The 15,584-nt window shown below is 51.0% G+C and overlaps 1 protein-coding gene across 1 annotated transcript; it reads left to right on the top strand.

Annotated features, from left to right (window-relative positions):
* The first annotated feature begins 6,628 nt into the window (after window positions 1–6,628).
* Lgi3 (leucine rich repeat LGI family member 3) lies at window positions 6,629–14,502 on the top strand. The gene is made up of 8 exons (XM_008850340.1): window positions 6,629–7,080; window positions 7,882–7,953; window positions 8,644–8,715; window positions 9,050–9,121; window positions 9,210–9,281; window positions 10,241–10,410; window positions 10,594–10,758; window positions 12,399–14,502. The coding sequence occupies exons 1-8, from the start codon at window positions 6,875–6,877 to the stop codon at window positions 13,214–13,216; spliced, it is 1,647 nt and encodes a 548-aa protein (XP_008848562.1). The 5' UTR covers window positions 6,629–6,874; the 3' UTR covers window positions 13,217–14,502.
* The last annotated feature ends 1,082 nt before the right edge of the window (window positions 14,503–15,584 follow it).

Genomic DNA, 15,584 nt, shown 5'->3' with positions numbered 1-15,584 from the left:
TTTGAAGCTTATTTGTTCCTGGCCCTCCAAGACCCAGGCTCTGATAAGCCAGCTGCAAGAGCCCCCAAGGGCCCTTGGCCCAGGCACATGCAGTCCTCTTGGCCCCAGCAAGAGTAAACCTGGGTGAGCTAAGCAAACTTGCCCTCAAGCCACCTGCTCCTCTCACTGTGGGTGTCTTCCTGGCATGTCTGCCTCTCTTGCTGGCACCTGCCCCTACAATCCCATGACTTCCCTTCTTCTGACAGGCCAGACTTCTCTGGGGCAGCCGAGGGTCTGGCCTTCCCATTTCCCAAGATAATCTCCCCAGGAACAAGCATGAGCTCCCCTTAGGGGACTGGGGAGGAAGTGCCCAATGATGAGGTTGGGGGCTCTTTGGAAGGATCAGCAGCTGGGGGCGCATTAGTGTATGTTTCTCAGACAGGGTCAGATTCCTCTTCACCTTGCCTCACCTCCCACACATCCAAGACCTAACCTCAGATTTGCTCCAGTTGTTCTTTTCCTAATTCTGGAAACTCTGTCCCCACTGGTGGGAAACTCTTACTCATAGGTGATGGGATGATGGTTCATTCTTTGTTTTAGGCTTGTCTGTAAGTCGAAGGCTTTGATGACACATTCCATGCCTCACACTGCCTCCCTCGCCAACATTCCCCCCTCAGTGCTGGGGATCAAACCTAGGACCTGGAGAATGCTTGGCAAGCACTCAAACACTGAGCTACATCTCCAGCCCCTGACACCACCTTCTAAGGCCAGGACAACCTTGCACAGGGCTGGGTGTGGTCCTAATCTTTCCACCCTTGAATCAGCCTGCTTATTCTCTGCCCTCCTTGCCACCCTACCTACCCTTCTGGGATCTTTTTTATATCTTTTAAATGTGCCCAGAGTGTGCTATGCACCCACTTTCTGGACCTCTTCTTTCTCCTCTCACCCTGCCTTACCTCTTCCCCCCAAACCATCTCTGCTGCTCAGAGTACTAAGTGATATCTACCAGTGACTTGGGCTTGATTACACATTTTATCTCCAGCTTCCTTTTAGTTGCTGACCAGTTGTTCTCTGTACCTCTAAGCTTTCGTGAATGTATAAGCCATAGGTCCATACTTTCCTATCTTGGCCTGGCTCCCTTGTCCTCCTACAGCTGTCCCCTGTTATCCCCCAGATTTTTTCTAAGACTCCTCATGGATACCAAGCCACAGGTTCCTCAGTCCTTTGTATAAAATGGCCCGGAGTAGTTACATATAACCTACGCATGCCCTCCCATTTGCTTTATTTTATTTTATTATTTTTTTGTCTTTTTGAGACAGGGTTTCCCTGTATTCTCAGCTGGCCTGAAACTCCCTATGTAGACCAGGCTGGTCTCGAACTCACAGGGATCCACCTTCCTCTGCCTCCCAAGTGCTGGGATTAAAGGTGTGCACCACCACGCCCGGTCTCCCATTTGCTTTAAATCATCTCTAGATGACTTAGAAACACATCATAAATGGGATACAACAGTTGTAGTACTATCTTGTTTAGGAACTAATGACAAGAAAACTGTCTGTACATGTTCAGGACAGATGTGGTTCTCTCTCTTCTCAAATACTTTCCATCTGTATTTTTGGATGTTTGTGGGGGGCGCACATGCATGTGTGGGTGCAAGTGCACACGTGTGTGCATGTGTTTGGAGGACAGATGTCAACCTCAGGAATAGTCCACCTTGTTTTTTGAGACGGGGTCTCTCTGGGACCTGGGGCTCAGTGATTCAGCCAGCCTGTTAGCTGGTGAGCTCTGGAAGTCCTCCTGTTTCTACTTCCCCAGAGCAGGAGTTACAAGTATGTGCCACTATATCTGCCTGACTTTACATGGGTTCTGGGAATCGAACTCAGAGCCTTATGTTTGCTCAGCAAGCACTTTATTAACTGAATTGGCTCCTCAGCTTTTTTGTTTTTGTTTTGTTATTGGTTGGTTGGTTGGTTTTGGTTTTAAGACAGAGTCTTACTATGTAGCTCTGCCTGGAATTTGCTATGTACACCAGAATGGCCTCAAACTCACAGCGATCAGCCTGCCTCTGTCTCCCAAGTGCTGGGATTATCGGCATGTGCTCCCACACCAGCCTCTGTTTGGTTTTTTTTTTTAAAAAACAAAAAACAAAAAACATTTTATTTATTATTTTTATTTTTTGTGTATGAATGTATTGCCTGCAGGTATGTGAGTGTGCCATGTCATGCAATACCCGCAGAGATCAGAGAGGGTGTCAGATACCCTAGAACTGAATTTATATGGATGGTTGTTAGCCACTGTGTGGGTGCTGGGAATCGAACCCAGGTTCTCTGCAAGAGCAGCCAGTGCTCTTAACCGATGAGCCATCTCTCCAGCCCCTGTTTTTGTTTTTGCTTTTGAGGCAAGGCCTCACTCTGTCACCGAGGTTGGGCTAGAATTGGTGGCAATCCTCCTGACTTAACCTCCTGAGTGCAGGGATTACAGGCATGTGCCACCATGGTCAGCTCCATGTACTTTTTGAATTTGTGGATGCAAAACTCATAGATACAGAGAGTCAATTGTACCTGAACTCTGAAATGTCATCTCACTTCCTGGTCCTTGCTCCCTAGAACCTTTTCTCTGTCCTTTGATCATCATAAACTGACCTGGCCCCCTCCTCTCCAGCCTTGGCAGGTTTCTGTGTCCCCCAAGGACCCCTTCAACAGCTAAAGACCTCAGTCTCAAGGTCATACGACAACATGGCATTTGAGCTAAGAGCTCCTGAGATGCTCAGGGGAGGAGAGAAGGAAGGAAATGTTTACTCCCACCACCCTCCTCACCCCTCTAACTGCCCCTTTAAATATTTGCCTAAGCTTCCCACAGCTCAGCAAAATGTCCTAGGGTGAGTGGAAGAAGGAGAGGGCTGCAGGAAGGAGAGGAGGGGGAAGTCTGTCCTCTCTCCTTGGCCTCAGCTGTGTGCAGGTAACAGATGTAAGAGACAGTCTGCCTGCGCTGGCCAACCCCCTACCCATCCCCAAGGTTCCCTCTCCCACCCCAGGTTGTCCTGGCAACCTTGGGATTGATGGCTGACTCATACACACTGGGCCTGAGCCAGGTGGGAAGCTGGCCAGAAGGAGACCAAGACGAACTGCAAGCATCCCAGGGTCCCTCTGGGTATCTCAGGGGGCCACAGTATCCAGTTATGGGACTTGTTTTGAGTAGGAATCACAAGTAGGGCTTGCTCTTATTGCTAGGTGTGGGAAGAACACCTCTATTCTTGCTCCGGTCCCTAATCTCCTCTGAAGGTTGTCCTTAGGCTGGGCTCTCAGAGCATTATGACTTTTAAAAATTTAATTAATTTAGTAATTTTTAATTTTTTAAAATTTCATGTGCATAAGTGTTTTGCCTGCATGTGTGTAAGTGCACTCATGTCATGCAATGCCCATGGAGGGCAGAAGAGGGTGTTAGATGCCCTAGAACTGGAGTTATAGCTGGTTGCTAGCCACCATGTGGGAACAGAACCTAGGTCCTCTTCAAGAGCAGCCAGTCCTCTTAACTGCTGAGCTATCTCTCCAGCCCTGCATTATGACTTTTAAAAATAAACAGTTCCCATGGGGCTGGAGAGATGGTTCAGCGGTTAAGAGAACTGACTGCTCTTGCAGAGGACCCAGGTTTGATTCCCAGCACCCACGTGGTGGCTAAGAACCGTTCTTAACTCCAGTTCTAGAGGAATCCGATGCCCTCTTCTGACCTCTGCAGCATTGCACGACACAGGTGCACTCACAGAGATGCAGATGCAGATAATACGCTCGTACACATTAAATAAAATATTTTAAAAATAAATAAAATAAAAAATAAACAGTTCCTAGCATCCACATGATGGCTAACAACCACCCATAACTCCAGTTCTAGGGAATCTGGTGCCCTCTGCCTTCCACAGGCATTGTATGATGAGAGTGCACTTACATACATGCAGGCAAAACACTCATACACACAAAATCATAATAAATAAATAAATAAATAAATAATTTTTTAAAAAAAAAAACTTTTTTGTCTGTTTGGGGACTAGACAAAGGTGCTGTTAAGTTTCCTCATGCTGCCTGGTAGAGGTCTTGGGTTCCTTGAAGAAGGAAGGAAGGAAAGAAGGAAGGGAGATAGGAAGAGAGAGAGAGGGAGGGAAGGAGGTAGAGAGGTGGGCTTTTTAGCTGGGCATATATAGCCCTCAACCTGGGCCCCCAGGCCAACCCTGGGGTACAGCTCTCTCTTTTATCAATCTTCACTGGAACCAGTCCTCACTGTGAATGCCACTTACACTAGGAGACCAAGGGTTAATGGTATCTGCTGTGTCACCACTGCCCCAACCCCAGCCTCTGTAATCATTTCTCTGCCCTCCACAACTTACCTGCATACACAATAGTAATTCAAATCAATGTGGGGGCTTTTGTTTCTCTGTCTTTTCAAACAGGCTGCCTTCCTGGGAAGGGTAAGGACATGTTTTCTTTGTGTTTCTATGAACCTGTCATAGGGCAAGGAGCATGCACACAGCCCACATGTAATAATGTGCAATAAGAAGATTGTCACCAGACATGAGGAGACTCCTCCTATAAAGTTCTAGTTCCTTCCTTTGGTATATGAGGTCTCAGTGTTTCCTCTAGCAGCTCTAGAACCTACAGTGAGTCCTGCTTTTCTAGGCTTTACTGTATTAATTTGTGAAGTGAACTATTACCACCTACCTCATCCACCTCTCTAAGGTGTCCTGATGCTCCAGTGACTTCACAGATGTGAAAGTTCATTTGTTGTCACTGCCATCTACTTCATCCCTAGGGCACCTCTCATTAGCTAAGCCTAGGACCCAAACTCCTCCCCTTGTCTCTGGATTGCCCTCTGTGACAACTGCGAGCAGTGGAGAGCCCCACAGTGGCCATCCCTTCAGTGTGTGACTCTCCTTTCCCTGCTCCCAGCCCCTCAGCTGCACGGGTCAGGACAAGATTCACTCTGCTCTTTGTGTGCTGGGCAGAGCCGTGCCAGGAACGAGTGGGGACGGTTTCCCAGCTGCCCCAGCTACCCGTACTACCCCTCCTTACTCCCTTCCCTCAAGCTGGTATGCATAAGGCAGCACGGGAAGCTGGACCAGTAGAAGCTAATGTATGTCAGAAGGCGGGGGCATCCCTATCTGGAAGAAGGGGGACTTAAACTCAGAACAGAGATTTTTCCCTGCTGGCAGAGGCTGCCAAGCTGGGGAAGATGCGGCTGCTTTTTTTTTTTTTCTCCCAGACAGGGTCTCACTGTGTAGCCCAGGCTGGCCTTGAACTCATGATCTTCTTGTCATGGCCTCCCTCCAGAGTGCTGGGATTACAGGCATGCACAACCACATCTGACTCGCATACTTGTTCTTGTTGTTTGGACATAGCCTTTCTGTAGCCCCAACTGGCCTAGAACTCACTATGTAGACCAGGCTTGGCCTCAGTCTCACAGAGATCCACCTACCTCTATCTCACAAGTATATATTATTAATGCACCATGAGTGTGCAATGCCCTTGGAGGCCAGAAGAGAGCATCAGATCCCCCTGGAACTAGAGTTACAGATGGTTGTTAGATGCCATGTGGGTGCTGAACCCAGGTCCTTTACAAGAGCAGCGAGTGCTCTTAACCACTAAGCCATCTCTCCAGCCCACACCACCCTCTTTTTAAATGAAAATAACTGTAGAAAGAAGAGTGTCACGGTTACATTTCTGCAAGTCTCTTTAGTTTGGGGTTTCATAGAAGACATAAAGATAGCCTCTGGAAAATTCCGGGGCACTTTCATGAGAGCATGGATGTGAAAAAGGCAAGTTATATCTCACTTAGGGACATAAAGTGAAGCATCTTGACCTTGGAGACTCTGTGGAATGTTCTCAAGGAGCCATTGGCTCCCAGAGTTACCCTTTGAAGATCACTGCAGAAGGATCACTGTGAACTTGAAGTTGGTCTCCTGGTCCTAGAGCTATGACTTTCCTTATGTGTACAAGGGAGTTAATGTCCCTTCCTTCCAGTGGGCCAGACGATTAACCCTGCCAAGTTTACAGCTGAGATACAGAACTTGGCTGCTTTCCTCTTCCTTGTGGCCTCAGTTTCCTCATAGTGAAGTAAAGGGCTGGGCTGGAACACGTTCAAAACGCTTCCAGCTCCATCAGGCTGTGGTTATGTAGTGTGAAATGTTCCCAAATTCCACACTTCCCACTCTGGCTCCAGTGGCTACCTCTTCCTTTTCAGCCCACAGGCACAAAGGTACATTCTGTTCCACAGCGGATGCAAACACACAGTACAGAAATAAGCACCCTGTGGCTCTCATGCCAACCTGGATGGACTTGAGTTACTTAAGACATGTCCCCAAATTCTATGCCCCCTCACAGCTAAGACATAAACACAGATACACATCAGGTTCACGGATCCATGTGCGCCGTGCACACACATAATGCACGGATGCATATGAATACTCTCACACAAACACATTCATGCACAGTGTGAGCCCTAGGGACCAGACACAGAGGCAGGTGGCCGCAGAGAGCCTAGTAGAGCACACTGAGGCCGGGTGCAACCACTCCATCCTTTGGCTGCTCTCCCGTGGGCGGGCGCGTGTGGGCCTCCCCGCTCCGCCCCCGCGCGCGCCCCCGCCACCCGCGCCGCAGTCCGCGTCCACCAGCCTTGGCAGCCGGCGGTTGCGGTCCCAGATCCGTACAGCGCTCCCGAGCCGGCTCGCGGGAGCGAGCGAGGGAAAGGACTGCAGCCAGCGCCCGAGGGCAGGACGAATCCGCTGCGCCTAGAGTGCAGGTGGCCCGAGCTGCGAGCTGCTCCAGCCCCAGAGGGTGGCAAAGCAGCCCGCAGGCAGGGAGCAGCGGGGGTGCGGGCAGGCCTGCGGCTTGGGGGAGACTCTGTAAGAGGCATGGCGGGGCTACGAGCCAGGCGGGGCCCCGGGCGCTGGTTGTTGGCGCTGTCCACGCTGGGTTTCTGCCTAATGCTGCAAGTCAGTGCCAAAAGGCCCCCTAAGACGCCCCCCTGCCCACCCAGCTGCTCCTGCACCAGAGACACCGCCTTCTGCGTGGATTCTAAGGCAGTGCCCAGGAACCTGCCCTCAGAGGTCATCTCCCTGTGAGTGTGTACTTGGCCTTGGGGAATGGGGAATGGGGAAGGGAAGGAAGGCAAGGAGGGCTCTGGGAGCAAGAAGCCCCGCTTCTCTTCAGAGGATGGAGACCAGGAGCATTCCCCGGGTTCCTCAGGACTTGGGACTCCAGGGCCCAGATTTCAGGGAGCCCTGCAGTCATACAGTGGCCATGGCTTGACAAAATCAGAGTTCATGGCCAAGAATGAATCATCACTAGCAGCAGCAGCAACACAGTGAGACCTACTGTGTGTGGGTTGGAGGGCGTGTCTACATGAGCACGTGGGCCCCTGCCTGTGAGGTGACACCAAGGACAGAAAGCAGGAGGAGAGGGATGACAGGAGGGGGAGGAGTGACAAGTGAGATTGCCCTCATGGTACCCTGGCACAGGGCAGATGCCTGCCATGGGCCTGCTGCTCTGCTCTCAGTTGGGCCAGCCTCACTTGCAGCAACTGGCCCAATACCCTCCTCTCTCCCTTGCCTGTGGGGCTAGAGAAGCTGCCAGGTCCCTCATCTCACGGCCCCATCCCTCAACAGCACCAGCACATTGTGGGTGTTTGGATGATGATGATGGTGCAGGTAATGGAACTTGCTCTTGGCTGAGAGGGAAGGTGAGCCCAGAACACTGTGCACCTGAAGGCAGTGGGGGAGGAGAATGCTCCAGAAGGAGGGCAGTGAGTTTGGGAAGTGAAGGACAGATACAGGTGGGACCTAGGGCTGAGTACAGGTGCCACTGCTCTGCACAGACCCTGCAGACATCCACACAATACTGATTCAGGTATTCCCTGCAGGACCCTGGTGAATGCTGCCTTCTCAGAGATCCAGGATGGAGCCTTCGCCCACCTGCCACTGCTGCAGTTCTTGTATGGATGGCTTTGTGGAAGGGCGGGTGGGAACATGATGCTATGGGACAGATGCTGGGCTTGGGGGAGAGTAGGTGGAGCTGGCATTTGGAAATATGGGTACTCCAATAGAATACACCACAGAAGGTGGAATATGGCATAGAGAGTCCAGGGAAGCAGGAGACAACACACAGAATCTGAGAATGTGGTTTGTGAAACATGGATTTGGCTTCTCTAGAGTCTCTAGGGAATTGAGTTCAATAGCTTGAGCCAGTGCTCCAGAGTGAACAGTTGAGGGGGGGGGATCATTTTAGAGACATATGACCACAGGGATCAGGGCCTGAATAAACAGCTGTGTGTTGAGAAGGAGGGATGGTGGGACAGCTGTCTGTGAAGGACGAAAGTGGGCTGGGATGAGGGTGGGAAAACTGGAAGGGGAAATGCCATGGTAGTGGGCCGGGAGCCAACTTGGCAGGACAGCAATGCCCCCACTGTACTCAGGAGCGAGCACATCATGGGTATTTGGAAACAGAGGACATGGAAACAGGCTCACACCTGGTCTTGCTGCCCAGGTGACTCAGGGGCTTTCTGCTGGGGTCCTGAAGTGTATCAGGGAGGTCAGCCAGATCTTGAGGAAGCTCAGGGGTGGGGTAGCAGGTATGGGCAGCAGGCACACCCTTGCAAGCTCTAATTCCACCTTTGTCTCCCCAGGTTACTCAACTCCAACAAGTTCACGCTGATTGGAGACAACGCCTTCATAGGACTGTCACACCTGCAGTACCTGTGTGTGGGAGGAAATGGGCAAGGCCAGAATAGAAGGAGGGAGCTGGGGCCTGGGTGGGCTGAGAGAGGCAGTGCAGTGAGAAGGCTGGGAGTGGGATGGGATGGAGGAGCCCTTGACTCCTCTGACTGTGGGATGGCAGAGGGTCATTTCACTCATGCCCCTGTCAGCAACGCATTACCTAACACCCTATCGTTAAGGGCATGATGTTATTGCACTCTATGGAAACCTGTCTCAGGCGCCTCTGCTGGGGCGTAGCCTAAGGTGTAAGGAAATCACTGAAGAGGGGATCTGGGACCCTAAGTGGCAGCTGAGGCAAGTCCTGTTTTTCTCCAGCTTCATTGAGAACAACGACATCTGGGCACTGTCCAAGTTTACCTTCAGAGGACTCAAGTCCTTGACACACCTGTGAGTACCTCATACTTAATACCTACACTGGACCTCTGGATTTGGCCTTGATTGTGATCTTCAGGTGACCCTGGGGTCTCTCTTGCAGCTCACTGGCCAACAATAACCTGCAGACACTACCCAGAGACATCTTTCGTCCACTGGACATCCTGAGTGACTTGTAAGGCCTGAATCCTGCCTCTTCCCACAATGCCACAGAGGGCATATCCCTAGAGGAAACAGAATTAGGGTATTGAGAGAGGGTTTTGAGAGGGTGGGAGGGCTTGTATTTAGGGTCTTTGAGAAGATGAGGTCAAGGTAGATGGGAGCTCTCCAAATTGGAATTCCTCAAGGTCCCATAGCCCATCTCAAATGTACATGAGATAGGTATCTCAAGCAAATGTGTTTTGGGAGGCTTGGTGGTGCATCTCTTTGATCCCAGTACTCAGGAAGCAGAGGCAGGTAGATTTCTGTGAGAATGAGGCCAGCCTGGTCTACATAGAGGATTCCAGGCCAGCTGGGGCTACAGAGAGACCCTACTTCAGATCCACCACCACAACAAAAAGATCACACAAAAGAACAAAAACCCCACATGTGTTTTTGGAATGTATGTTTGATTTGAATCAACATTGAAGTCCTTGAGTATCCACAGTCAGTCTCTATTATTTATACAAGAAACTAAAAACCCCTTGGAGGAATAGGGAAGCAACATGTAACTGGGCAGGCTGCATGCCTGACCAGCAAAGCCTGGTAGCACGGGATTGTAATCCCAGCTACTGCAGAGACTGAGGCAAGAAAATCATAAGTAGTGATTTTTTTTTTTGTCTCAAAAGAAAAAGTAAAAACAGAACTAGAGGTGAGCTCAGGGGTAGAGCACTTGCCTAGCATGTGTGAGGTCCTAGGTTCAATCCCCAGTAATGCAGAAATAAAGAGATAAAAATTGTTAAAGGCATTTGGCCAAGGAGGTAAGCAAGCAGAGGCTGAGACTGAGGCAGCACTCTTCTGGTCATGCCTGTGTTGTGGGCCTGTGTCCAAGGCAGCTATGTGTGAGCAGTTCACAGGAGCCTCTGAAAGTCAGGTGAACTGCTGGGCAGAGCGGCTGAGGGCCTGCCCCATCTATGCCCCACCCTCACGATCCAGGGACCTGCGGGGCAATGCACTCAACTGCGACTGTAAGGTGAAGTGGCTGGTGGAGTGGCTCGCACACACCAACACCACCGTGGCCCCCATCTACTGTGCCAGCCCACCCCGCTTCCAGGAGCACAAAGTGCAGGATCTGCCACTGCGGGAATTCGACTGTATCACCACAGGTAGGCGGGGCCTCAGGACTGGCTGAAGACCACCCGGCTCAGCACACAGCCTCTGCAGCCAGGTCCCCACTACCACCCGGCTCAGCACACAGCCTCTGCAGCCAGGTCCCCACTACCACCCAGCAGGCTAGTACCTTCTTCCTTGGTGTTGAGTGCACCTGCTTGCCCCTCTGGTCTCTGCAGATTTTGTGCTCTACCAGACCCTGTCCTTCTCAGCGGTGTCCGCGGAACCTTTCCTTTACTCCAGCGATCTCTATTTGGCTCTGGCCCAGCCAGGTGCCAGCGCCTGCACTATCCTGAAGTGGGACTATGTGGAACGACAACTTCGAGACTATGATAAAATCCCAGGTACCTGCATGCAATCTGCCTGTGATGGTCCAGACCAAGGAAGTGTGGCAGGAGGCTCCATTGTCCAACCCCAGTGAATAGGAAGAAGGATGGATGAAAAACAGCCTCTATCATAAAGATTTTCCTGGGTTTGAGGGAGGCCAGCATATACAAAATAATATCTAAAGAGTAATTAGTAGATACCCGGAAGACAATTGCCCCTGCCAATCAAGGAAGTTTTCCTGGGCTGGGGAAGAATACTTTGTACTGTATCAAGATCCTGGGTTCCACCCCCAACACTGGAAAGAAAGAGTGAAGGAAAGAAGGGAGGGAGGGAGGAAGGGAGGAAAAGAGGGAGAGGGAAGGAAAAAGGAAGAAAAGAAAGAGAACTTCCTGGTTGAAGCATGGGGGCAGGGGAGTCAGACGGAATGAAGAGATGTTTTAGCTCTACTGAGTATGTGCTCAGGTTTGAAGGCTGACAGATGCTTAGCATGCACAAAGCCCTGGATTTGATCCCCAGCACTGCATAAACCAGACATGGTTGTTCACATCTGGAATCCCAGGAGGTTCAGAAGTTCAAGGTCACCCTCAGCTACATAGCAAGTTTGAGGTCAGCCTGGGCTATGCGAGACCTTTTCTCAAAAAAAAAAAAGAAAGAAAGAAAATCAGCCAGCATAGTGGTGCCTGCTTTTAATACCAGCACTTGGGAGGCAGAGGCGGGTAGATCTCTGTGAATTTGAGGCCAAGCCTGGTCTATATAGCAAGCTCCAGGCAAGCTAGTGCTACATCATGAGACCTGTCTCAAAAAAAAAAAAAAAAAAAAATCCAATACTGGATATTATGGTTAAACAATCAGTTAACATCTGTGGACACCTATTTTATGCCCAGTGCATGCTTGTATTTGGACAGTGGGTGCAAGGATGGAATTCAAGTGATACCCAAACTGATGTGAGACCATTAAAAATTAAGGAGCACTGAGCCAGGCATGGTGGCATATACCTATAATCCTAATACCTGGGAGGCTGAGGCAGGAAGATTGAAACTTCAAGAGTAGATTTAACTATATAATGAGAGCCTGTCTCAAAGAAAAACCAAAACAGCACAAAACTTGCTGGGTATGGTGACTCATACCTGTAATCCCAGTACTTGGGAGGCAGAAAAGGAAGATCACTACAAATTCAAGTCGGCCTTGTCTACATAGTAAAAATCCAGGCCATCCAGGGTTACCCTATCTCAAAAAACTAAGAGGGGCTGGAGAAATGGCTCAGTGGTTAAGAGTACTGGCTACCCTTGCAGAGGACCTGGGTTCAGTTTCCAACACCTGCATAGTTGCTAACAACCATCTGTAACTCCAGTTCCAGGGGATCCAGTACCCTCTTCTGATTTCTGTGGGTATTGCACAACATGGGTGTACTTACATACATGCAGGCAAAACACTCACAAGTAAAAAGTAAATAAATGATAAATAAATAAATAAAACTAAGAACAAAAATAAAACAACAACCCAGAAATTATGGAGTCCTGAGCACTAGGTGAATGGATTTCTCTGGAGGTAGAATACTGTAGCAGTCTCAGCTATGGTCCACATGGGGGCTGATCTCCTATGGGAGGAAGGGGTGGAAACTGACTCTGCTTGACCCCACATGCTTCTGTCCTGGCAGCCCCCTCGGCTGTACACTGCAAGCCGATGGTGGTAGACAGCCAGCTGTATGTGGTCGTGGCCCAGCTGTTCGGTGGCTCGTACATTTACCACTGGGACCCCAACACCACGCGCTTCACCAAGCTGCAGGACATCGACCCACAGCGTGTACGCAAGCCCAACGATCTGGAAGCCTTCCGAATTGATGGCGACTGGTACTTTGCTGTGGCTGACAGCTCCAAGGCAGGTGCCACTAGCCTCTACCGTTGGCACCAGAATGGTTTCTATTCCCACCAGGCCCTGCATGCCTGGCACCGAGACACTGACCTTGAGTTTGTGGATGGTGAGGGCAAGCCACGGCTGATTGTGTCTAGCAGCTCTCAGGCACCTGTCATCTATCAATGGAGTCGTACCCAGAAGCAGTTTGTGGCCCAGGGAGAGGTGACTCAGGTGCCTGATGCCCAGGCTGTGAAACACTTTCGTGCAGGCCGTGACAGCTACCTGTGCCTTAGCCGCTACATTGGTGACTCCAAGATCCTGCGCTGGGAGGGTACCCGGTTCTCCGAAGTGCAGGCTCTGCCCTCCCGGGGCTCACTGGCCTTGCAGCCCTTCTTGGTGGGTGGCAACCGCTACCTGGCACTGGGCAGTGATTTCTCCTTCACCCAGATCTACCAGTGGGATGAAGGGCGACAGAAGTTTGTGCGGTTCCAGGAGCTGGCTGTGCAGGCCCCTCGGGCCTTCTGTTACATGCCTGCTGGGGATGCCCAGCTGCTCCTGGCCCCTAGTTTCAAGGGACAAACGCTGGTGTACCGACATGTAGTGGTGGATCTCAGTGCCTAGAGGGGCATCAAGGCCTCTGAGGTCCTTAGGGTTTCGTTGTAGGCTGGATGGGGGCCTCTGGCCCCAATTGAAGTCACATGTGGCTAACCTGTATATGTGTACACACACACACACACACACACACACACACACACACAGAGTGGTGAGCCGGGACACACTCCAGGGACTAGTCCAGGAGAGTCTTTCCCATCACTGTAATCAGCACCTGTATATGCACCAGGCACCCTGTGGCTCCCCCATTCAGAGCACCCCTAAGCGCTGCTCCCTCACTAGTGCATATGTGTGGTAGGGTACAGGAAGAGGGTAAGCCATGCCCTTCTCCTCTCTGCTTAGCCTTCCACCCTCTGGCCTTTCCCGTGGGTGCTCCAGGTTGTGTACCTGCTCAGCCTCCACAGTTGCAGCCTCAACCTACCTTCCAGGTATGCCCACCCATGCCACTCTCCTTCTGCATGCACATGCAGACACTGATGGACATGCTCAGTTACACACTTGCGCTCACCCTGGCCACACTGCTATTTCTACATATGCAGGTCCACACGTGCAGACCAGCATGGTGGGAACAGGCTCCCTTCTTACCACCTTGCTACTCTTCTTGGAGGGTGTCCACAGTACCCATGCCTCTTCTGCTCACCACAGCGTGCCCCCACCACGTGGCTGATAAGGACAAGAGCAGTGGTGAACCTGTGAGCATGGGCGTGGCCTCCTGGGACAAAGCCCCCTTCACCCTGAAGCAATAACAGCAGCACTGGTTTCTTTGCAGTATAATGTGCCTCTCATCTAACTGGAGTTGCCCCGAATCCTGCTCACCAGGGGACAGGTGAGCACCCAGATGAAAGCCTTTCTCTGGGTAGCTGTTGCTTTTTCAAGCTTGGGCCATCCCCTGGTTTCACCCTGTCTTTGAGATATAGATGTTGAACTGATTGCTCCTAGAGTAGAATGTAAGAACTGACTAAGGCAAGAAGCCCATGAGCCCCTAAGCCACCTGCACAGTGGCAGGACTAGAGCTTGGCATAGAGCTTCTTGGGGGCACTGGCACCCCTCCACTCCATGGAGGCCCTCTCCCCAGGATCCCTGCCTTTCAGTGGAGTGTGGACCGTGGGGGGACAGCTGGGAACCTGGCCTCTGCTGCCCTCTGCTGTCCACTGGGAACAACAGCTCTGAGGAGGAGGCTTGTGGAGGCAGACAGTGGCCAGGGTAAGGACTTCTTGTGGCAGGATGCCCAGGGGCATTTGGGGGCAATGCTATGATTCACCTGCTTCAAATAAAAGTTCCACCCCACCACCAACTCTCAGGTGTCATCAAGGTGATTCATTAGGAGCAGAGTCTGGGCTGTGACACCTGCCCTTGCTATATTCTATACACAGGGACCACACTAGCTTCCAGGCCCTCTTCCTCCTGGTTCCTTTCCCTCAGAGCAATGGGCACCTCCGAGGTCAGCTGGCACTGGGGTCAGGAGTTCACAGAAATGACACTCAGGTGCTGGGTCATATGATGAGTGTCCTCCACCTGGGTCTGACTTACAACTCCTTCCTGGAGATCACAGGCCTGGAACCCACTAGGACCTGGGCCTGTCCCTTTGTCAGACCAATTTTAGGTAACACAGCAAAGACACATGCAGCACTCAACAGTCATCTCCTCCTACCGCTCCCCAAGATCCCCACTGTGTAAATGTCCACCATTGCCATCAACCTCCACCTAGGGGAGGTACCTTGGATTCCTAGGTAAAATTTTGGTTCTTCTTCCTGATTTTTAATCAGTCACCAAGTCTCCATTCTTCATCACCAAGGATATCCAACTAAGCACTCACTCTTTTGTTTTTCCTCTTTTCCTGCTGCAACATTTATCCCAACCTACCTGATTGCTATTGTCTCTGGGTCCCTCTTGCCAACTACTTCTGAGATCTTCCTGGTCTGACCTCCCTGAAACATCTTTTCCATCCTGTCATCCACCAGAACCTGCTTTGGCTCCTCACTTTTCTGGAAACAAATTCATGGCTTTCTGCCTAAACACCAAGGTCCTCTGGACCTGGTGCCAACAGACACAACAGCAAGGGTCTCTTCCCACCCACCCCCATTCTGTCCACATTTGAGAACATAGTGAGAGCCGGTGGCAAAAGAAGGAGGGGAAAGGGGAGGGCCTAGGGCAGCAGTAATAGCCAGGGTCACCAGGGAAAGTGAGAGGTCCTGGGAAGAGTACACAGCACTGTGTTGCAAAACTGGTACGTTCAGCTGTGTAACCTCACTCTTTGTCACCCTGCTGCACCCCTGGATTTGAACAAATGGAAATCTTTTGCCATCTTATGTGGTCAGTAATAGAGAAAGGGATGCAAATGGTGGAAATGAAAATTCCTCCAGCAGGGGTTCCTGGA

The sequence above is a fragment of the Nannospalax galili genome, unplaced genomic scaffold (genome assembly GCF_000622305.1).
Source record: "Nannospalax galili isolate Female #2095 unplaced genomic scaffold, S.galili_v1.0 scaffold291, whole genome shotgun sequence".
NCBI classification, from domain to species: domain Eukaryota; kingdom Metazoa; phylum Chordata; class Mammalia; order Rodentia; family Spalacidae; genus Nannospalax; species Nannospalax galili.
This window is presented reverse-complemented; position numbering and strand designations above follow the sequence as displayed.